The following is a 23046-nucleotide window of genomic DNA, read 5'->3' as shown; positions in this document are numbered from 1 at the left end:
GAGTCTTCTCTTCTCATGAGATGGCCAAAGTATTGGAGCCTCGGCTTCAGGATCTGTCCTTCCAGTGAGCAATCAGGGTTGATTTCCTTTAGAATGGATAAGTTTGTTCTCCTTGCAGTCCAGGGGACTCTCAAGAGTCTCCTCCAACACCACAATTCAAAAGCATCAATTCTTCAGTGGTCAGCTTACTTTATGGTCCAGCTCTCACTTCCATACATCACTGCTGGAAAAACCATAGCTTTAACTATGCAAACCTTTGTCGGCAAGGTGATGTCTCTGCTTTTTAAGATGCTGTCGAGGTCTGTCATTGCTTTCCTCCCAAGAAGCAGGTGTCTTTTAATTTCATGGCTGCTGTCACCATCTGCAGTGATCATGGAGCCCAAGAAAGTGAAATCTGTCACTGCCTCCGTATCTTCCCCTTCTATTTGCCAGGAGGTGATGGGACCAGTGGCCATGATCTTAGTTTTTTTTTTTTTTATGTTTTTTTTTATAGACCCGTCGCCAACGTTTCTTTCTTAAGCAAGGTGGTCGAGAGGGTGGTGGCCGATCAGCTTCAAGCGCTCCTGGATGAAACAGATGCCCTGGATCCATTTCAGTCGGGCTTCAGGCCGCGCCATGGTACAGAAACGGCATTGGTCGCCCTGTGCGATGACCTACTGAGGGAGGCCGACGGGGGCAAGGTGTCCCTGTTGGTTCTCCTCGACATCTCAGCGGCCTTTGATACCATTGACCACGGTATCCTCCTGGGGAGGCTCTCCGAGCTGGGAATAGGTGGTCGGGCATTGGCCTGGCTCCGTTCCTTCTTAGAGGACCGTCCCCAGAGAGTGCAGCTTGGGGAGAACATCTCGGCCCCGTGGAGCCTCAATTGTGGGGTTCCACAGGGGTCGATTATCTCCCCAATGCTATTTAACATCTACATGAGGCCGCTAGGTGGGGTCATCGGGGGTGTGGAGCTCGGTGTCATCAGTACGCTGATGATACTCAGCTCTACATCTCCTTTCCACCTTCTGCAGGAGATGCCATTCTGTCCCTTCAGTGCTGCCTGGGGACTGTACTGAAATGGATGCAGGAGAACGGGCTGAGGCTGAACCCGGACAAGACGGAGGTACTGAGGGTGGGCCCCCCCACAGTTGGGGATTTGGGAAACTCCCTCTTTTTTGAGGGAGTGACCCTGCCTGCCAGGGACGGGGTTCGCAGCTTGGGGATCTACCTGGACCCGGCGCTCACCATGGAAGCACAGGTGGCGTCGGTACTGTAGTCCGCTCTGCCTTTTTTCACCTTAGGCGGATAGCCCAGCTGCGGCCCTACCTTGATTTGGGGGCGCTCACCATCTTGGTACATGCGCTTCTAATCTCAAGATTAGACCACTGTAATGCGCTCTACGTGGGGCTCCCTTTGAGGCTGTTGCGGAAACTACAGGTGGTGCAGAATGCGGCGGCCAGATTACTTAGTGGAGTGAGGAAATTCCAACATATCTCACCCACTCTGGCCGCATTGCATTGGCTGCCCATACGATTCCGCATCGACTTCAAAGTGCTGTTGCTTACGTACAAAGCCCTAAACGGTTTAGGGCCTCGATATCTGGCGGAGCGCCTACTCCCACCAAGTTCTACCCGTGTCACTCGTGCGAGCCAGGAGGTGAGGTTGAGGAGCCTAACGCCGAGGGAGGCCCGGAGGGAGAAGACAAGAAATCGGGCCTTCTCGGCGGTGGCTCCTCACCTCTGGAACAATCTCCCTCCTGAGATTTGTGGGTCTCCCTCACTGGGTATCTTTAAGAAACAATTGAAGACATGGATGTTTGGGCAGGCCTTTCCATCATATTCCTCTTGACCTTCTTCCCTCTTTACTGTTTCTGTTTTGCACTCTGTGTAATGTATTGTAGTGTTTTTTCTAATTAGAATTGTTTATTTATATTGTTACTGTATTTTATTGTTGTTAGCCGCCTAGAGTGGTCCTCACCGACCAGATAGGCGGGGTATAAATTAAATAAATAAATAAATGTTGAGCTTCAGACCATTTTTTGCTCTCCTCTTTCCAAATAAGTCTCTCCCAGTTACACAAACTATAGACAGCATGTAAGTTTGCAAAATAAGACTCCAACTCATTGTGTTGAAGAAAACATTCTTCTTGTGTTTCACAGTAATACCAAATAAATCATAATTGGAAAAGGATATTTTATTGTGATGCCATGTTTCACAAGAAGTAATTTTGGGTTCAAACTAACTTTAGATAATATTTTTGGTTAACCATTATTCTGGATAATATTTTATTATCTGTGGACAAGACAAACAATTGGTTTTAGCTTCCGGTAGTTTCATCTGCCTTGTTCTTCAAGCCCTGTTTTTAAAAGGACCTGACGACAGCAGCCTGGGGGCTTGGAAAGATTCCACAGGTGCTGTTTCAGAAGGTGATAAGTTACGCAGGAGAAGAGTATTGACAAAATGTACACTGTACAGGCCTCACCCTTATAATGATGTGGCAAGATCTTTTATGAGACATCTTGATGACAGATAGTCTTGTTAAATGAAGTGTAGCACCAGTTGGCTAGTACACAAAATAACTGTATTTGTCCTACCAAAGTCAAGACATTGATACATCACCAAGAGTTAAGCTGGACTAATTTCTAAGCAATGTTTGTGCTAGCACATCACAGAGGAATCTAATCTTTTGAGCTTCAAGACTGTTTGAGAGGAAAGTATCACAAACATCTTTGCCATCTAACCTTTCTCAAGACCCAGCTTGGCATCTATACCAAAGTCCTGTTCTGGTCTCCTTCTGCTGAGACCATAATGCTCACACATACCAAGGGCAGGTTCATTTCCCGCTTTCCCTAGGTGTTTTTAAAAAATGTAAAATTTAAAAAAAACCCACAATTTTAGGCCTGAGATGGCCTTTGGAGGTAATTTCATCCAATCCCCTGTTCCAGAGTCCTACCATGCAGCATTCAAATAACAGACTCCTGTACTGTAGATCCTATGGTGAGCAAGCAGTGGGATGAGATGCTCTTTAATGATCTCCTAATTTCAAAATTCTACAATCTCGTTGACAATTATGGATTCACCTCCAATGAGAACAAACTTACCAACATTAGTTACAATGCTGAAACTACAAATGACAAAGATCTGTATTTTACTGTGGGACAATAGAACATGCTGTGAATTTTACAAATATTGGCAAAGTTGTTAGAATATTTTGAGTAATTTTTTTTTCATTCAAGGTATCCTGGTATGTCTTACATCCTGCATACATTTACCTAATATACATTGATAATATCCTAGCATGTGTCGTTAAGCACAAGGTTATGCAGTTATCTGCATATCCCTACTACTTTTCCACTGTCATTTTAACAGCATGACTCACCTGTCTAGACTTTCCAATGAGCTAACATAGCTTTTTAAATAAAATTGGGCAATCTCTGCACAGTCCGAGGGTGTCACTTTGGAACAGCCTCCTGCCCGAAATCCGCCTGGGCCCTTCACTAGGAAATTTTAAGCGATTGTTAGAGCATGGTTTTTTTAGGCAGGCCTTTCCAGATCTTTAACATCTTAATACAGTGGTGCTCTTAACACTTGGCACTTCTATTATCTATCCTGCTACCTTGCTTTTTTAATGTTAGGTATTATTAGTTAATTTCTCTTGATATGTTTATTTTTAACTCAGATTTATATTATTATGTTTTGTTTTAATTGTTGTTAATGATATGTCACTCAACCATGTAAACCGCCCAGAGTGGCCTTGATAGCCAGATGGGAAGCATAAAAATCAAATAAAAAAATTAAATATTTTCCACAGGAACCCAATAATAGGAGCTATTAGAAAGAAATATGCATAACTGTCACTGCAGTTTATCTAAGCCAGCACAACTCAAAGGACGAGAGAATTACACTGAGTTGTGTATATTTATGGCTAAACAATATAACAGACTGCTTGCATAAGAAACATAGTCTCTCCTTTTAAAACAGTACTTTATTTGATTATGTTTATAAAATTTACTGTAGAATCAGATACGGAACAAGCTAGATACTTGGAGTACAAAGCAACAAGACGAGGGTTTTTTAAATCGTTATGCACCTAAATCTTTCTACATATGTTAAGATACGCAGAAAGTTTATATTTCCTTTAAAATGGCACATGAAATACGCAGAAGCCATCTGAAAATGTGCACTGATCAATTACACTAACCAACGTTCTCCAACCTCCAAATGTGTGAGGTTGTACTATGTGTCATCACAGCCAGAAAAGTCCATGTGAATGAAGAGTTCAATGCATCTAGAAGATACCAGACTGAGGACTTCTGTAACTAGTCCATAAATGGACCTGGCTTAGAATGATGTTCTGGTCAAGAGAAGCTTTGGAAGCAGCGCTCAGTGGTAGGGCCCATTCTTTTTACGCTGAAGGTTTCATGTTCTATCTCTTGGCAACTTCTGTTAAAAGCTGCAAGGCTACAGTTGATAAGAAAAAACTTCTTGAGAAAATTTTCAAAACTGAAAGGGCTACGCTGTCAGACTAGGCTGTAGAGTACTCTACTAAAGGTTTGACTGGTCCATAGACCTAACTGTCCAGGGTCTGTGCTCCTGGATACAAAGAAATCAAGACTTTATCCTGCTGGATATGACACCTACAAAAAATGAACCTATGGAAGGAAAAGCTGTCATGACAGATCAGGCCAAAGGCCTATCTCGTTCAGAATTCTATTTCCACCATGGCCAAAGAGTATGTATGGCTACATGAATACAGTACATATGGCTACATCAATGTAGCCTTTCCCTCTGCCAATGCAAGATTTGGAAGCCATGATATCTCTTCTAATGCACTTCTCTGAGACTAGAAAATTTAACGTCTGAGGAAACAAGGCATTTCGGTTTCTGTTGAGGAAGGAAATATTTTTAAAGTTAAAACGGAGCCTGTCAAACCGAAGAAAAGAAAGCAATGTTTGCATGAAGATTTGAAAAGATTGATCATATGGGATTTTTTTTCTCTGCCCCCAGGAGAAAAGGAAGAGGGATGTTTATTCAACAAACAGGCAAAGAGACACATTGTTGAAAGCTGGTTACTTAATTTCAGTTCCACGAATGGCTTGAATTACAGCTTTTCAAAATGCAATCCCATAAACATGGTTGTGGGGGTCAGAGACGACTATTGTTGAGGTCCAACAACATCTAGAAAGGGAATGGTTTCTGCACCCTTGGATTCCCTCTTGTTAAAACGATAAAGCAATTATGACTCACACTGGCTCTATAACCTTCTGCTTTTATTCTGCTAATTTACTCAACATTTACTCACCACTAGTGGTACAGGTTCCAAGCATTGGAACACTTCATTATATTGCAATAAATAAGTGCATCACAAGGTCACGATGGAGTCACTTCATGGCAGCAGGTAGGCCAGACAGCAAATTATTTTAGAGCAGATTTCTCTTGACACTCGACAACCTGCTTTCCAACAGGCGCCTGCCATTATGTTTCATTTCTTTATAATTCTGTGCAGCTGTATTGCCAATAATTAGGATATAGATTTTTTTAAAAAAACTGAGTGATGGAAACATGACTTGTCTAATTATGTAGTTTGTCTACCCACCGGTGAGCAATTCTATCGACTTCAAGTTCATTCCAAATAGCACATGCAGGTTCCATTATTGACTAATGTTCACCGCAACATCATTACTTGTTATCCCACTGCTAAGTACCAGAAACTCTCCACAGGTAGTACCAGCTTTACTGACGGTGGGAATGCTCAAGAGAAATAATGTATGTGTAAATCCCAGCATACAGGCATTTAGATATGGGTAAACATGCCATTTATTTGGGTTTCCCTTGACATTCTCCTTCCTTAATAAATCCACGTGACTGCCATATTGATTCAAACAGACCCAAGCAACAACCCCCACCTGCATGCTCCCAATTCCGCAGAATTGTTTCATGGAGGGCCAACCACACTGTACAGAAAGACTGAGGTCTATCTTTATCTTTGCCATTGCCACCATCATCATAATCAAATCTATCCAGATTTCTTAAAAGGTTCATTGAGTGTGTATCAGAAATGGAGAGGAAGGTTTCTAAATGATATATGTGTCCTAAAGCAGTGGTCCCCAACCTTGGGCCTCCAGATGTTTTATTTATTTATTTATTTATTTGATTTATACCCCGCCTATCTGGTCCAAACGGACCACTCTAGGCGGCTAACAACCATAAAAATAATATAAAACAACGAAAACAGACAATTCTAAAAGAAGAAGGCACTACATAAATCATATAATACACAAAACAAAAAACAAAAACAAAAAGAGGAGTATGATGGAAAGGCCTGCCGGAACAACCATGTCTTCAATTGCTTCTTGAAGACACCCAGCGAGGGAGACTGCGGATCACAGGAGGTAAGTTGTTCCAGAGGCGAGGAGCCACCGCCGAGAAGGCCCAATTTCTTGTCTTCTCCTTCCGGGCCTCCCTCGGCGTTAGGCTCCTCAACCTCACCTCCTGGCTCGCGCGGGTGACACGGGTAGATCTTGGCGGGAGAAGGCGTTCCGCCAAGTATCGAGGCCCTAAACCGTTCTTGGCCTACAGCTCCCAGAAGCCTTCACCATCACCTCTGCTGGCCAGGATTTCTGGGAGTTGAAGTCTAAGAACATCTGGAGGCCCAAGGTTGGGGACCACTGTCCTAAAGCACAATTTGAACTGAATTTTTACAAACTTTGACTGCATCCCAAGAGCGGTGCGCTCTATCACTACACCTCATCTTCCAGCCTAGTCATAGGGCTGCACCTTCTTCTTCGTTGCTCAGAAAACACAACGAGATCCCATAATAGGGCTCATCCTACAATGAGGTGGAGGGAGGCAGTCAACTCAGGCAGCAGAGGCTGGGAAGTGGCGACAGAGCATTGGAGAAGAGAATATATCCCATGAGGCCTGTCCTGTACCTCCTTAAATAGCCTATTCTTCTCAGGTGTGATGGCAGACGCTCTCCCACCACCTGTGTTGAAAAAAGATTCAGCTAACTGATTGAGATAGCTTTCATACATGGAATGGAAGAGGGTGCTGTTACATACAGCACTGATGTTACCTGTCTGTCATGGGTTTGGAGGGAAAGTTCCATCCTATGGAGAGTGGAAGGCGGGACATCAGGAGGAGGGGCTGTACTGTATAAATGTGTGATGCCTGTGTGGTGAGAGAGAGATGCTGGGAGACACTGGGATGTGACGAAGCAGCAGCTGGGAAGAAGAAGCTGTTGTGGGAGTCGGTGTGTCAGACAGGGTACTACTGTGTGTCAGAGTACCAACCTGATAGGTTCAGGTGTCTGTTGGTTAGCCAGAACTGATAGGTTCAGGGTCTGTGCTTCAAGTTAAGGGTTCTGGGTGAACCAAACTGTATGCTTGTATGAGTGAGAATAAGCCACGTTACTTTATCTTATTCACCTGATTGTTTATTTTTCCCTGTGTGTATTTAAAATAAACCTTATTCTTTTTATTGTTTGAAAATCCATCCCTGGTCTGTGTGACTTCTTACAGGGAATGGTTGGTGGCAGCTTAGTGTAACTGTGTGACATATCCCAGTAGGTCTGGGTTTGTCACATTGATTGGTGTCCAGCGTGTGGGATACGACTGGTCCAGTTGTCCAGTGGTCCAGCAAAGCCTTGGCAAGTGTGCCCAGAGCAAGGGGGGTCTAGTCAGGGACAGTCTGAGGCGCGTAGGTAATCTTCTAGGTGTACCTCACGGGGAGGTGCGCTAGTAGAAGAACGTGCCAACTGGGGAGACTTAGATTAAGGTGCTCTGAGGTAGCCTAGTTTTGGCGGGAAAAAGCTGAGGCAAAACTGCATAGTAACAGTGAGCTAGCTTGCCAGCTGAGAGGCCCAGCAGAGGGGGGTAGGCTCTGACTCGATACTGTTGCAAGTTAGTGCTGAAGAACAGCAGCAATCTCTAGGGAGAGCTGGTTCTGAGGCAAGAAGGAAAAAAGTGGTCGTTTTATTTTGAGGCTTGACTTTTTAAAGCAGCCTGTTCTGAGGGGGGTTATGCCCTTGACTCGAAGCCAAGTAGCAGACATGAGTGAAGTGAAAGACCCCCAGATTGACCAAGGTTCTGAGGATGAATTTGGCTCAGTGCAAGGTGACAGCACAGGAGAGCAGAACCCAGAACTCAGAAAAATACTCCTAGCCCAACAGCATGAACTGAGGATGAGGCAATTTGAAATGGAGGAAAGGGAAAGAGAAGAAAGGGAGAGGGAGAAACAGCGGCAATTTGAATTAGAGAGAGAGAGAGAGAGAATGGAGAGGGAAGAAAGAATGGAGAGAGAGAAAATTGCTCTGGAAAAAGAAAGAATGGCGTTTGAATTAAGAAAATTGGAAATAATGAACCAAAACAATAATAACAATAGGGATTCTGAGGGAGGCCAACTGTCTAAAGCTGACCTGAAGAAATTCCCTGTGTACCACAAGGGAGATTGTCCTGAGGTGTTCTTTTCCTTAGTGGAAAGAGCGTTTGTGGACTTCTCAGTGAGGGAAACTGAGAAGATGACCATCATGCGATCTTTAATCAGTGGTAGCCTGGCTGAGGTTTATGCCGAGATGCCTGAGGAACTGATGAAAGATTTTGCAGAGTTTAAAAAACTGGTGTTTGCCAGACATGGGATAAATGCAGAGCAGCTGAGACAAAGATTCAGGTCCCTCACAAAAAAACCAGAACAGACTTTTACCCAAGTGGGGGCCCAATTGGTGAGGCTGCTTGAGAAATGGCTATCGCAGGAGGGAACAGAGACCTATGAGCAGCTTAAAGATTTGATAGCGCTGGAGCAGTTCTATTCAGTCCTGCATGGGGAATTGAAATTCCAGGTGAGGGAAAGGAAACCGAGGTCTGTGGCAGAAGCCTCAGAGATCGCAGATTTTATTTCCCAAATAAGAAAGCCCTTGGGTGAGGGGAAATCTGTAGGTAAACCCAAAGAAACCTACAGCAAGTACTCTCAGGGACCAGGGAAAAGCCAGCAAGGGGGAGGGGCCCATGGTGAAGGGAAGCCCTCAGACATGAAACTAAGACCTCAGATTTTGGAGGGAAAACCAAAACAAGATGAGAGAGAATCAAAATACACCAGAAAGTGTTATTTCTGTCAGGGAAAGGGTCATCTAATCTCAGAGTGTGAGAAATTAAAGCAGCTAAAAGGAATGGTGCCTCAGAATTCTAGTGGGACCAAGCCAAAAGCTGTGTTCTGTGTCCAGAAAGAGCAAGGCTCAGTGTCACTGAGGGAGCCTGTTGCCATGGCTACTCAGTCTGGAACAGCTACCTCTGCTGATCAGGCTGAGGAAAATGGTCCTCTTGTAGAGGTAAAGCGCTGCTTGCTGATAAAAACAGATTCTCAGTTGTTTGAGACAGCCGGGGTGGACGTAGGAATACTTGACCGTCAGTATAGGGGGCTGCGGGACACTTGTTCCCAGGTAACCCTGTGCCATCCAGATATCATCCCTAGGGAGTATATAATCCCAAATGAGAGCATAAAGGTAGCAGGGATTGAGGGGCAGGTAATCTCTCTGCCAGTAGCAGAGGTACCTGTCAACTTTCAAGGCTGGAGGGGAGATTGGCGGATAGCGATTTCATCGACTCTGCCAGCAGCCGTGCTCGTGGGAAATGACCTGGCTGAACATGTGAAACGGGTGCTAGTGATTACACGCTCACAAGCCACCACAGGGACAGTTCAGGGGGGTAATGATGAGCCAGAGACGGAAGCAGAGGGGAGTTCAGAAGCTGTGGTGGAAACCTTAACCACAGACAGCAGATTTGGACAGGAGCAAAAGGCAGACGCCACTCTCCAAAAGTGTTTTGAACAGGTGACTGACGCCCAGATAACACCTGAAACCCCAGTGAGATTTCTGGAGAAAAAGGGGATTTTATATAGAGAGACCCTAAGGAATATCTCAAAAGGGGGAGATGGGATCAGAAGTCAGCTGGTGGTACCTGAAAAGTATCGCCCCATGATCTTACAAAGGGGACACTCTGACATGTTTGCTGCACACTTAGGGGTGAACAAAACACAGCAGAGAATCACACAGAATTTTTACTGGCCTGACATAGGGAAGCAGATCAGGGAGTTCTGTAAACAATGTGATGTGTGTCAAAGGCAGGGGAATAGCCGCGACAGGACCAAAGCAAAGTTGTGCCCTTTGCCTGTGATTGACACTCCGTTCAAATGCATAGGGGTGGATATTGTGGGACCTTTGCCCAAGGCCACAAAGAGGGGGAACAGGTTCATTCTCACAATTGTGGACCATGCCACAAGGTACCCTGAAGCCATACCCTTGAGTAACATTGAAACTAACACAGTGGCAGATGCCTTGGTGGGGTATATGTCCAGGATGGGATTTGCCTCAGAGATAATCACAGATTTGGGCGCATCGTTCACATCAAAGCTCATGAAACGCTTATGGCAAATCTGTGGAATTAAGCACAAGGAAACCACTGCTTATCATCCTGAAAGTAATGGGTTAACTGAGAAGTTCAATGGGACTCTAATGCGCATGATTAGGGCTTACTTGGCAGAGAATCCAAACAATTGGGACCAGAAGCTGCAATCCCTTTTGTTTGCTTATCGATCAGTGCCACAAGCCAGTACCGGGTTCAGTCCATTTGAACTTTTATTTGGGAGAAGGGTGAAAGGGCCCCTTGATTTGATCAAACAAAATTGGGAGCAGATCACCCAGGATGACCCACAAGACGTTGTGACTTACATAGACACCTTGATGAATGACCTAAGGAGAAATCTAGAGCTGGCAGCAGAAAACCTGCAAGCTCAGAAGGTCAGACAGAAAACATGGTATGACCACAAAGCTAGAGAGAGGCACTTTGACCCAGGGGAGGAAGTGCTTTGGCTTAGGCCCTGCAGAGAGAATAAACTGCAGCTCAAATGGGCAGGACCATATAGGGTCATTTCTAAGATGTCAGACCTGAACTACCTAATAGAGCAGGAGGAGAACCAAGCAAGGAGGGTGGTTCATGTGAATGCCCTAAAACCCTACTACAGAGGGGAACAGAGGGTTTTATTCGCGATAAAGGCAGCTGAGAGTGAGGAAGCTGAATTACCCTTCTGGGAGGGTAGAGGGGAAGTAAAATACAACCCAGAGGAGGTAAAGATCAGTCCTGCACTCACCCAAGAGCAGCAGCAAGAACTAAAAATGCTGCTTAGTAAATATCAACAGGTGTTTTCCAACAAGCCGGGGATAGTGAAGGGAGTGATGCATCGGATCCACACAGGGGATGCACCCCCGCAGGCAGTATCCCCATACCGAGTAACGGGACCCTATAGGGACAAGGTGCGGAAGGAGCTGGACGAGATGCTTAGGGAGAACATAATCGTCCCCTCTTCTAGTCCTTGGTCCTCTCCGATAGTCCTTGTGGACAAGCCTGATGGGAGCATTAGGTTTTGTGTTGATTACAGGAAATTAAACCGTGTAACCACTCCTGATGCCTACCCAATGCCCAGGCTAGACAACCTGATTGAAACCATAGGGGGTTGTCGGTTCATCTCATCATTGGACCTGGTAAAGGGATATTGGCAATTAAGAATTGATCCCAGGGATCAAGAAAAGACTGCCTTTTGTAGCCCTTTTGGTCTCTATGAGTTTCGAGTCCTGAGCTTTGGTCTCAGAAATGCACCAGCCACATTCCAAAGGCTGATGGACCAGACCTTGGCAGGGCTCAGTGACTTTACAGTGGCCTACATTGACGACATAGGGATCTTCAGTAATACCTGGGAAGATCACCTGATACACCTGGAGTTAGTGCTGCAGAGGTTAAGTGCAGCAGGGCTAACGGTAAAGGCCAGCAAGTGTCAGCTGGGTAGCCCAGAAATAAAATACTTGGGTCACATGGTAGGGGGAGGAATGATAAAACCCCTGGAGGCCAAAATAGAAGCAGTTCGTGATTGGCCTAGACCCAACACCAAGAAAAAGGTCAAATCATTTCTTGGGTTGGTGGGCTACTACAGAAAGTTCATCCCGAGGTTTAGCGAGATTGCGGCTCCGCTGACCGATCTGACGAGGAAGAAGACTGATGACTGCATCCCGTGGACCAGCGACTGTGAGGCGGCGTTCCAGAGGTTGAAGGAGGCGTTAATCAACTATCCAGTCCTGCGTGCTCCAGACTTCGACCGGGAGTTCATCATCTACACCGATGCGTCTAACAGCGGGGTAGGAGCAGTTCTGTGCCAGGAGGATGAGAATGGTGACCAGCATCCAGTGTCCTACCTGAGTAGGAAACTTCAAAAAGGTGAGAGACATTTGGCAACCGTGGAGAAGGAGTGTTTGGCCATAGTCTACGCGATCCAGAAGGCCAAGCCTTACATCTGGGGAAGACATTTTACTCTGTGTACTGACCATTCACCATTGCAATGGTTAAAGACAATGAAAACCCACAATAGCAAACTTATGAGGTGGGCTTTAAACCTACAGGACTATGACTTTGAAGTGAAGGTGGTCAGAGGGTCAGTGAACTGTGTTGCTGACGCCTTATCAAGAAGACCTGAAGATTGAAGACGGCGAAAGAACATGGACTATGTGTATATAATGATGACAAAAAGTTAAATGTACCTGGTTTTGAATTTGGTTTGTATGAATAAAGGTAAATTGATGTAATGTATATGGTAAATGTTTAAATGCCTATTTGCTATGATTAACTTAGAATGTAAGTATGAGTAAGTATAATATGGTATGTATAACTGTTGTTGTGTATTTTACCCAGGTTGTTTTTTGGTGAAAAGCACGTTAGCTTTCCCCCTACAAAACAACTTATAAAGAGGGGAGGTGTTACATACAGCACTGATGTTACCTGTCTGTCATGGGTTTGGAGGGAAAGTTCCATCCTATGGAGAGTGGAAGGCGGGACATCAGGAGGAGGGGCTGTACTGTATAAATGTGTGATGCCTGTGTGGTGAGAGAGAGATGCTGGGAGACACTGGGATGTGACGAAGCAGCAGCTGGGAAGAAGAAGCTGTTGTGGGAGTCGGTGTGTCAGACAGGGTACTACTGTGTGTCAGAGTACCAACCTGATAGGTTCAGGTGTCTGTTGGTTAGCCAGAACTGATAGGTTCAGGGTCTGTGCTTCAAGTTAAGGGTTCTGGGTGAACCAAACTGTATGCTTGTATGAGTGAGAATAAGCCACGTTACTTTATCTTATTCACCTGATTGTTTATTTTTCCCTGTGTGTATTTAAAATAAACCTTATTCTTTTTATTGTTTGAAAATCCATCCCTGGTCTGTGTGACTTCTTACAGGGAATGGTTGGTGGCAGCTTAGTGTAACTGTGTGACATATCCCAGTAGGTCTGGGTTTGTCACAGGTGCCACCTAGGTTTTCACCTCAGGAACTGAAATATCTTGGCCTGAGCTTGTTCCATAAGTAAAGTGGTATGCATGCCATAGGTGTATCACCCAAGCAAGGAATCTAAAACAGGAATCAGCACCCCTAAAAAGAAATGGAAGAACATATGGATGGTCTGGACACCATCAAGATCAGATAGTAGGGAGAGAGACTGCAAAGCTTCTGGTGTCTATTCGCTGGCCTGAGGACTCCATCGTTTTCTGTAAAATCAAGTTTACTTTCCACTGCCCTCCATGCCCACTTGTCCCTCCAGCCTTTTATGCTGACAAGCAGTTACACAGTAATTAAGGTAAGGTAGGGTTGATGTGGAAAGTTATTATAAGCACATGTTGTTGCTTAGATGTTTAGTTGTGTCCGACTCTTTAGGACCCCATGGATCAGAGCACGCCAGGCCCTCCTGTCTTCCACTGCCTGCCAGAGTTGGGTCAAATTCATGTTGGTCGCTTTGGTGACCCTGTCCAACCATTTCATCCTCTGTCGTCCCCTTCTCCTCTTGCCTTCACACTTTCCTAACATCAGGGTCTTTTCCGGGGAATTATAAGCACACAGAAAGGAGCAAAGACTTGGACATTATTGCTCAAAGAAGTTTTATAACAAACAGTCACTTTCTCGTTGATCAGTCTCTGGCTCCTTGGTACACTGCCACAATCCCTTTTGCAATTCTGGAAAGTTACTGACTACAAATGGCATTCAAAGAACCACCGGGAAAGCCAGATGAAACAGACAGAGTGTAGTTAAGAGTGCAGAGAAAGGGGGGGGGAACAAATGCAGTAATTGACAAATTATGGAGCCAGAGTTTGGGAGTTCAATTCCCCACTGTGCCTCCTTGTCAAGAGTTGGACTCGATGTTCCATAGGGTCTCTTCCAGCTCTGGAGTTCTAAGATTATTATTAGTATTGCTTGGATCGCTCAGTGGTTTAGGTACTTTTCCATCATGGATGGAGAAGGCAGTTGGCTACAAGAACGAATCATGGGAGGCCTCAGCACATCCTCTTTAAATGGATATGTTTTAATGCAGTGGTCCTCAGCCTTGGGCCTCCAGATGTTCCTGGACTTCAACTCCCAGAAATCCTAGCCAGCAGAGTGGTGGTGAAGGCTTCTGGGAGTTGCAGTCCAAGAACATCTGGAGGCCCAAGGTTGGGGACCACTGTATGGACAGTGTCATGTATTCATTGCCCAAGCAGCCCCTACTTGGAAACGTTATTTCTGGACCAAATCCCCCAATTCCTAGGGGATTCTGGGAACAGGGGTCCAAAATGTCTTCTAAACTCTGTATTCAGTAATATATATTCATATAAACATAAACAATCAGCTGCAGGTTAGATGTTCTTTGCTCAGGAATGAGGAAAGTAAGTCCTCCAGATGCCGTTGGAATGTAGCTGACTTCAGCTCTTGACAATATAACTAACTTTGACAGATGATGTCAGTAGAAATCTAGCAATACCTGGAAGGCCATTTCTGGCCTACTTGATGGAGTAAAGGAGGGAAACAGAAAATTTGCTTCAACACACATCCAGAGAATCCATGTCAAACTTGCGTAAGCAATGTCTGCATCAGTGGACCTCTCAGACTCTCTTATCAACTTGATTTTCAAAAGATGGGCATCAATAACCCCAAAACCAGGAGAATCCTATCAGCTTTTCCCAATAAGAATAAGCTGGCAAGGGCTTGATCTGAGGAAAAGACAAATGGACAGTCAATGCAGAAGAGGGAGTCGAATTTCCGCCCAAAAAAAAACACTATACTGTACTAAGATACAGACCTGAGTGTGGGTAGCAACAACCCATATGCAAAATTGTGCTGAACCACCATTTTGCAATGCATCATTAAGTCCTAGAAATTGTGCAGCTTCTTACCTCAGGAGTACTGTGCTTTTCTTCTGTCTCCTCCATGTTTTCAATTGTTTCCCCTCGGATTATAAATTATATCGGCAGAATGTCAAGGTGGCAGCTCCTGTTTGATCAATTAGGCTTTTTAATTACTTTTAAAAACATATGCCAAAGACTCGCCCACCACCAACATTTCAGTTGCAAACCAGAATCAAACTTTGATCGGCAATAGTTGTTTGGATTTTGTCACCATCCCTTCTCCAATGCCAGGCCGGCCAAGACGGAAGGCCAAAATTCAACATTTTTTGCATTATAACAAAGCAGTGAACACACTATTGGTGATTTTATTTTTGGAATATTTTTCTTCTACACGGGCAAACGAAGCAAACTAGGCCTAGGTATAATTAGCAATTGTATGGATGCTTCTGTTTTTTAAAATAAATAGCACAGGAGATACTTTCCATTTGTTCCAGAAAAGAAACATCAGGCACAGAATTGAAATGCAAGTCATTAATACTGCAATGGGCCCAAAAGTGAACACCCCCTATACTAGTGTTTTCCAAACTTGGGACCCCAGATGTTCTCAGACTACAACTCCCAGAAATCCTGGCCAGCACAGCAAACGCTGATGGCTTCTTAGAGTTTTAGTCCAAAAACATCTGGGGACTCAAGGTTGGGAACCATTGCTCTATACCAATATGTTTTGGGAGGTTTTCTTATTCCATGATGCAGGCAGTAATTATCAGATTATAAACCCCTCCACGTGCACCAATCTATTTCTGGCTATAATAGCTATGAGTGCTTCTAGACATATACTATCACCTTATGTTAGATTATATTTTTAAGATCTTCATTGTGTAAGATTTTTAAGGAGGGTTTTTTTCCCCCCTGCACACACCTGTATTTCAAATGTAATGCAGAACAGGGTTGGGAGATTTGAAGAATGCTGTAAGATAGCATTCTCCTCTGCTCACAAAGAGAAGATCAATGTGGAAAAAGCCCTGGTCAAAGCTTCTTAGCCATTCCATCCCAGTGACAGAAACTACAGAAATTCTTTCTAGCCTCACAGACAAGAAAATCCAAAGTTCCTAAAGTTGATATTAATTCTTTGGTCTACAAAAGGGCAGTCAAAAACTTAGTTTGTTGGTTGTATCTTCCAATCTACTTGTATTACCTAGGTCTTAGCAGAAGTCCTAGAAAACTGCACTGTCGACAGGGTAAGCATTTTTCTAGCTGTAAGAACAAGAACCTCATGTTCAAGTTGCAAGCATCCACTGTATTACTTGTCACGGCACAGTGTTTTGTGTGCATATGCACTTGGTAACTATGAAACCTTTACTGATCCAATGCTGCAGAGTTTTATTAGGTAGCCTGGCAGCTCAACAAAAAAGGAAGTTAAAGCTTGTGTGGTAAAATACAAATATGGACCCCAGAGAGACTGTCTAGAGAATGAAAACATTGTTCTTTTGGCCACCCAGGGCTTAGGGACCCTTACATCCAAGGCTGCTGATTTGAAGCCATGGATGTAAGGGTCCTTGTTTTTTTCTTTCCAGGAGGCCCGGAAAGAAAAAATAAGACACCGGGCCTTCTTGGCAGTGGCTCCCAGGCTCTGGAACACACTCCCCCCCGAGATTTGTCTGGCCCCCTCGCTGGGCATTTTCAACAACCAGCTCAAGACCTGGTTATATAGACAGGCCTTACCTCCAGGCACTACATAACTCTCTATCTCTCTCCATCTTTATCTACTCTGTGTAAATGTTGGAAATTTTTGTTTTATATTAATTGTTTTTATTCTGTGTTTTGTGAGCCGCCCAGAGTGGACTATGTCTAAATGGGCGACATATAAGCTCAATAAATAAATAAATAAAATAAAGCAATATTCTTTTTCCTCACAAAAGCTGCTAAAAGGCCTTACCTTTGTCACCTTCTTCTGACTAGGCTTAACCTCGCAAAAGATCACCATCTCAGCTTGAATGTGACATGTCCAAAACACAGCAGTCAACCACTGCCACACATACGTAAGGTTCTGGCTTATTTGAGCCTTGTGCTCTGTAGGAGATCTCACAACTTATTCAGCTGTACTGAACAGCTTCATAGCCTTCTCATTTGCCGGCTATATTTCTTGAGTTTATCCTCGTTGTTACCTTGTTTACAGCTCCACTCTTTGCCCAGGGAGTCATCAGCTGGGGAACATTTCACAACTGAGGGACTGTTATGCAACACACTCATACACACACTTATAGCCGGCGTGTAAAACCTGCTTGCTGGTATGGTTGCAACCAGCACATTTTGGAGAAGCCCAAAGGCATGCTGAAAACTGGTGTTATCTGACCAATTTATCAGTTGACATAGTAAACAAAGTTTTGAAAACTTTTAACTGATTAACTGGAACTATTTAATAGCAGAAGCAGATTCAGATACTCCTTCTAATGATTAATCAGCTGATTAAGGTGAATTCTGAACATAGACAACAGCTCCTAGAGTTATGGGGAAATGCCATATTGTTGATGGGCCAGCCTTAATGAAAATGACATGGACCGAAAAGTTTCTCTTCCCTCATCGCTGTCACTACTACTTTGCATGAAATCTTATATACTGTATTTTAAAAGAGCTTTCCTTCCTAGATCAAGTGCAATGCTAGGAGACAGCAGATAATTTAACATTTATATCCTCTAAATATTTGGAATATTTATAGATGTATAAACAACTGCCATCTGTACACAAACAGAAATCTTTGTTTCAGCATGCTAAATGACACACGATCTCAGTCAGATAAGCAATAGTTTTCCATAAACGTGCTTAATGCAGGCCAAAATAAACATTACAGGTACCTCTGCACAGTACTGTTGTACAGGATTTTGGCAGACTTTCATTGTCTAAGAAATCAGACTTTTATGCCTTGCCCATATTTACATCCAGAAACCTCTAAGCAAAGCAAGCTAATCTGCAAGCTACAGCGCAGGTGAAAATCTCCTGCTGTGACAATAAGATGTTTTTAGCCAAGAAATTTCTTTTTCTGAGGACAGGTTACCTGAGATGTGCAGTTTGGCCATTAGTAATCATTTCTTTGCCTACATCTTTCAGCTCAGCAAAATGATTGGGGCAGGGAGGTTGAGGAAAATGCATCTCAACAGAAGGACTACCAGTACAGCTTGAACACTTGCTACAGACTTTTTGGTTTTCTAAAAGTTTTGGAAACACTTAAAAACAAACAAATGTCACTCCTGTTTAAACAAAAAAAAACCCAACCATTCAAATGAGTAGAGCTTCATTTCCAAAGTCAAACATGAATTAACCTCTGTAAAATGGCTTTAAAAGAGATGAATTGATGGGCTAATGGACTAAGGTGTGAAGCATAGGCGTCCGATCCAGACGCCTATGCTTCACACAAGAGAATACTGTAGAGGCACTTTGAAAAAACACATATGCACAGCTTTGCAAAGCAAGTTTGAATTATAAAGAGAATTTATTTTACCCCACCCAAAAATTCATTTCGTCTTTATTTCCCACCAGTACCCCAAGATCAAATCATTCAGAAGTTTCACAGGAAGGATAAGAGATTACAGAACCACGTGAAGAAACAATTACCCATCCCAAAGGAATGGCCTGTCATAAAAAATACAGCTAAATTCACATGTACTTCTCATACGACAAGAAGTTGCCTTGATCTCTCAACTTGGCTTTGTCCAGTAAAACAAGACATTTTATGGTGACAGGGTTTTTCATCATCCGGATGGTCCTCTGCCATTCACTCCATTCACTGTTGTCTAGGTATCAAGGTTGTATCGAATGCATTAAAAATGTGTGTACAGAAACGGGTAAGAGGCCCCTGAGAAATGCTATGCTCAGTATTAAAGGGTGGTTCTGCAGAGCACATTAACACTTATTTCTAACAAGAAGTAGAATATGAGGGGGTGCTGACAAGTACTGAGCCTTACCCAGAAAAAAATTAACTAGGAAGCTGTAAATTGTAGGGTGTATTGTCCAATTTGTCTATATTCAATGGTGCAGAAATCAACTGCCTATGATTTTAACTTATATTTCATTTTCTGGTCCAAAGTGAACATGGCAGCACCTCCAGAAAAGTTCAGTGTGGAAGAGCATAGGGCCATAATCAAGTTCCTGTTTCTCCAAGGAAAAGGTGCAAAGCAGATCCATGATGAAATCTCACAAACTATGGGTGACAGTGGCCCTTCATATGCAACAGTTAAACATTGGGTGGTCGATTTTAAAACTGGCCATTTCGTTGTTGAAAGTGAGAAACCCAGCGGAAGGCCTGTTTCTGTCTCTGTGCCTGCAAATGGGAAAGCCATCCATGACATGATCATGGAGGACCGCCAAATAACAGCCAAAAGTATTGCTACATATCTGGGAATATCCTATGAGAGAGTTGGTGCCATTATCCACAATGACTTGGAAATGAGAAAGCTGGCAGCAAAGTGGATCCCCAAACTTTTGACAACCAAACAAAAGAGGAAACGTGTAGAACATAGGTTCCCAAAGTTCAGGGAATGGTTGTCTGTGCATCTGATCATTATCTCATGGTTCAAGTTCCTGCCTGGGAAAGTAAGATTTTTCTGTGAGCAATAGTCTTTGGGACATGGCATAGCTCTGGGATCGAAGACATCCTTGGCATGAAGAAGCATCAATCTGCAGCAAATCTAGCTAACTTGATATGAGGAAGCACAACTAGGAAATATCTCTGCTTGGAGAGATTAGGCCCCTGCTAAGCTAGATGGACCATCTTTGATTCCGTCCCCAGAGAGTTTCAACAAACTGAAACACAGAATGAACAAAATCATTTATGCTTCTTTTTGAAAATTTAAGAGCAAAGGAACAGGCAATCTATGCAAAACAAGCACATGTACTCACAGATTGAGAGTAACTAACTGTACTTGCAAGCAATGTAACTAGCTCTTTTCTGAGAGTATGAGTTGTTATGAAGTTAAATAGTTGCAAAGTTTAGGTACAATGAGCAATATTTTCTAGTTACTTTCAACATTACTTGTTAAGGGCATTTTAAGGCTTTTCAAGTTTTAGAACTTCCTTTTAGCTACTGATAAGTGGCAAGGGAACTATTCTTTCAATTTGCCTTTAGTATTTGCAAGGTAAAATATAAGATATGGCTGCAAGAGAGAACACATACTGCCTTCTCCCCCCCCCCCCAAGTTTACGGGTAAGGACAATGAAATAGTAATAGCACATAACCCAACAATGTTTTCATACTGTCAGAGCAATGATATTATTTGTATGTTTATTTATTTATTTATTTGATTTATACCCCGCCCATCTAGACTGAAGTCTACTATGGGCGGCTAACAATAAGACATATAAATAATATATAAATGATAACAATTCATGAGACTTCCTTTTAAAATAACAGGATTTCAAGCTTTAGGTGTGCTGGGTATATATGTTTCTCTAGATACAGGGCTGCAGAAAGAAATAAAGTAGATCTCACAAGCATGATGTTATCCCACCTATAGAGGGCAACTGGAAACAGACAACACAACTTAAACCTCCGGTTTGAAGCACTGCTCACTATAACATTGCAGGACAAATAAACTTGGTATTATTTCTGAATCAGATTAATTTCTTCTTGTGAATCTGTGCAACATGAGCCCAACAAGTCTCTTTGCTCACAGACCATCACTGTAACAACCTGCAAACCAGTGAGAATCAGTGAAATACAAGACATGATTTCTTCAGGTGGAGCTATGCACAGAATTTAACAGCATGAATCTCCAAGAATCATCAGGAGAGGACAGGAAAAAAGGAAGCACCTTATTGCTACCACTTATGCACCAGAAGGCCTATATAGACCCTAGATTGGATTTACTTCCAATAAACATCACCAAATTCAAGGCTTAAAATGATTAAAATCTGTGCTCTCCATTCACCCATAAACATGCACTGAAGAAAGAAAGGAACTATTGTGTCTCCAAGGCATTCGCCAAATGGCATTAAGAATTAACTAAATTAGCTTAAGCAATTGCTAAGAAATTCATTTCATGTATATTGTCTCCCTGCTTATTTATATGCAGAATACATCACGCAAAAGGCTGGACTGGATGAATTCCAAGCCAAAGGCTGGACTGGATAAATCCCAAACCGGAATTAAGATTGCTGGAAGAAATATCAACAACCTCAGATATGCAGATGATACCACTCTGATGGTAGAAAGTGAGGAGGAATTAAAGAACGTCTTAATGAGGGTGAAAGAGAAGAGCGCACAAAATGATCTGAATCTCAACATTAAAAAAATCTAAGATCATGGCCACTGATCACATCACCTCCTGGCAAATAGAAGGGGGGTTTATGGAGGCAGTGACAACTTTTACCTTCTTGTGCTCCATGATCACTGCAAATGGTGACAGCAGCCAGGAAATTAAAAGATCCCTGCTTCTTGGGAGGAAAGCGATGACAAACCTAGACAGCATCTTAAAAAGCAGAGACATCACGTTGCTGACAAAGGTCTGCATAGTCAAAGCTGTGGTTTTTCCAGTAGCCATGTATGGAAGTGAGAACTGGACCATAAAGAAAGCTGACTGCAAAATAATTGATGCTTTTGAATTGTGGTGCTGGAGGAGACTCTTGAGAGTCCCCTGGACTGCAAGGAGAACAAACCTATCCATTCTGAAGGAAATCAACCCTGAGTGCTCACTGGAAGGACAGATCCTGAAGCTAAAGTTCCATTACTTTGGCCATCTCATGAGAAGAGAAGACTCCCTGGAAAAGCCCCTGATGCTGGTAAAGTGTGAAGGCAAGAGGAGAAGGGGACGACCGAGGACGAGATGGTTGGACAGTGACATCGAAGCTACCAACATGAATTTGACCAAACTCCGGAAGACAGGAGGGCCTGGCGTGCTCTGGTCCACGGAGTCACGAAGAGTCGGACACGACTTAATGACTAAACAACAACAATGAAATTCATACTTTTAGCTTTAACCTGCATCCACTGCCATGTGATAAAGAAATCAAAAGAAACCATGCTCCACAATGGCAATGGCTGTCTAACCCATTCAAATATACATATCCATTTAATATCACATCCATCGCCTAGTACTGTAACTACACAACTGATCAATTTCTGAGCTTGGGTCAAAGGGTTGGTGCTCACCTTTAAGCCCTCAATTATTTTTACCTGAAGAACTGGCTGCTCATATATGTTCCTGCCTGATTGTTAAAGCCATCTTCAGAGATTATCTTCTCTGGGCATCACCACTTACAGTATCATGATGGGTGGCCACCAAGGTAAGGAAGGGCCTAATAGCAGACCAGTCTACAGAATGCCTTTCCAAAAGAGATCTACCTAACAACATCATTAGTAGCATTCAGAATTCAGTTCGTGGCTCCTGGTTCAACATTCTAACATCTTGTCTATATTATAATACACGTGATGATACTGGTTTTTTTTATTGTTAATTTGGGAGTACCATAAATATTTTAAATAAGTGACTACAAAAAATCACAAATGACAATAATGCTACAGTCCACTTTAATCTGACTTCTTATAGGGCCTGTATCAGTCCTGGCAATCAAGAATAAAACCTTCACCATTATCTACCATGCTGAATTCTATAACAGATTCGGATTCTGTGAATTTGTTGCTTTTTAACCTAACCCCACAACATTCTACAAAAGGTTTCTTGCAACAATTGCCTTTTCCTGTTATCAATGGAGCACATCTCTTGTGTTTAGAACAACAAATATAACTTCTGCCTGTTCTTTCCTTAGCGGCTCCATCTAGCAATTTCATGCAAGCAAGGATGAGGAGCCAGCTTAATAAATTTTCCAATGAAGAGGGAAAATAACCTCTAGTCAGTGGGACTCAATAATACGCAGATGCCTTATTGAAGTCTGTGGGCCT

At 43.2% G+C, this 23046-nt stretch overlaps 1 protein-coding gene across 15 annotated transcripts in view; it reads right to left on the bottom strand.

Annotated features, from left to right (window-relative positions):
* Positions 1-23046, bottom strand: part of ST3GAL4 (ST3 beta-galactoside alpha-2,3-sialyltransferase 4) — a 163034-nt gene that overhangs the window by 44842 nt on the left and 95146 nt on the right. For 9 of the 15 annotated variants that reach the window (XM_072978976.2, XM_020811362.3, XM_072978979.2 and 6 more), the window contains exon 4: positions 15204-15300. The exons of 5 other annotated variants lie outside the window; for them this stretch is intronic. In XM_072978976.2, coding sequence (XP_072835077.1) covers positions 15204-15239 — 36 coding nt within the window. In that variant the 5' untranslated portion in view covers positions 15240-15300. Of the gene's footprint in view, positions 1-15203; positions 15301-17091; positions 17111-23046 lie in introns of those variants that run through there. One more of the 15 variants, XM_072978980.2, reaches the window with a different exon arrangement.

This window comes from Pogona vitticeps, chromosome 8 (assembly GCF_051106095.1).
Source record: "Pogona vitticeps strain Pit_001003342236 chromosome 8, PviZW2.1, whole genome shotgun sequence".
NCBI classification, from domain to species: Eukaryota; Metazoa; Chordata; class Lepidosauria; order Squamata; family Agamidae; genus Pogona; species Pogona vitticeps.
The sequence above is the reverse complement of the archived record's forward strand: the minus strand, read 5'-3'. Positions and strand labels throughout refer to the sequence as shown.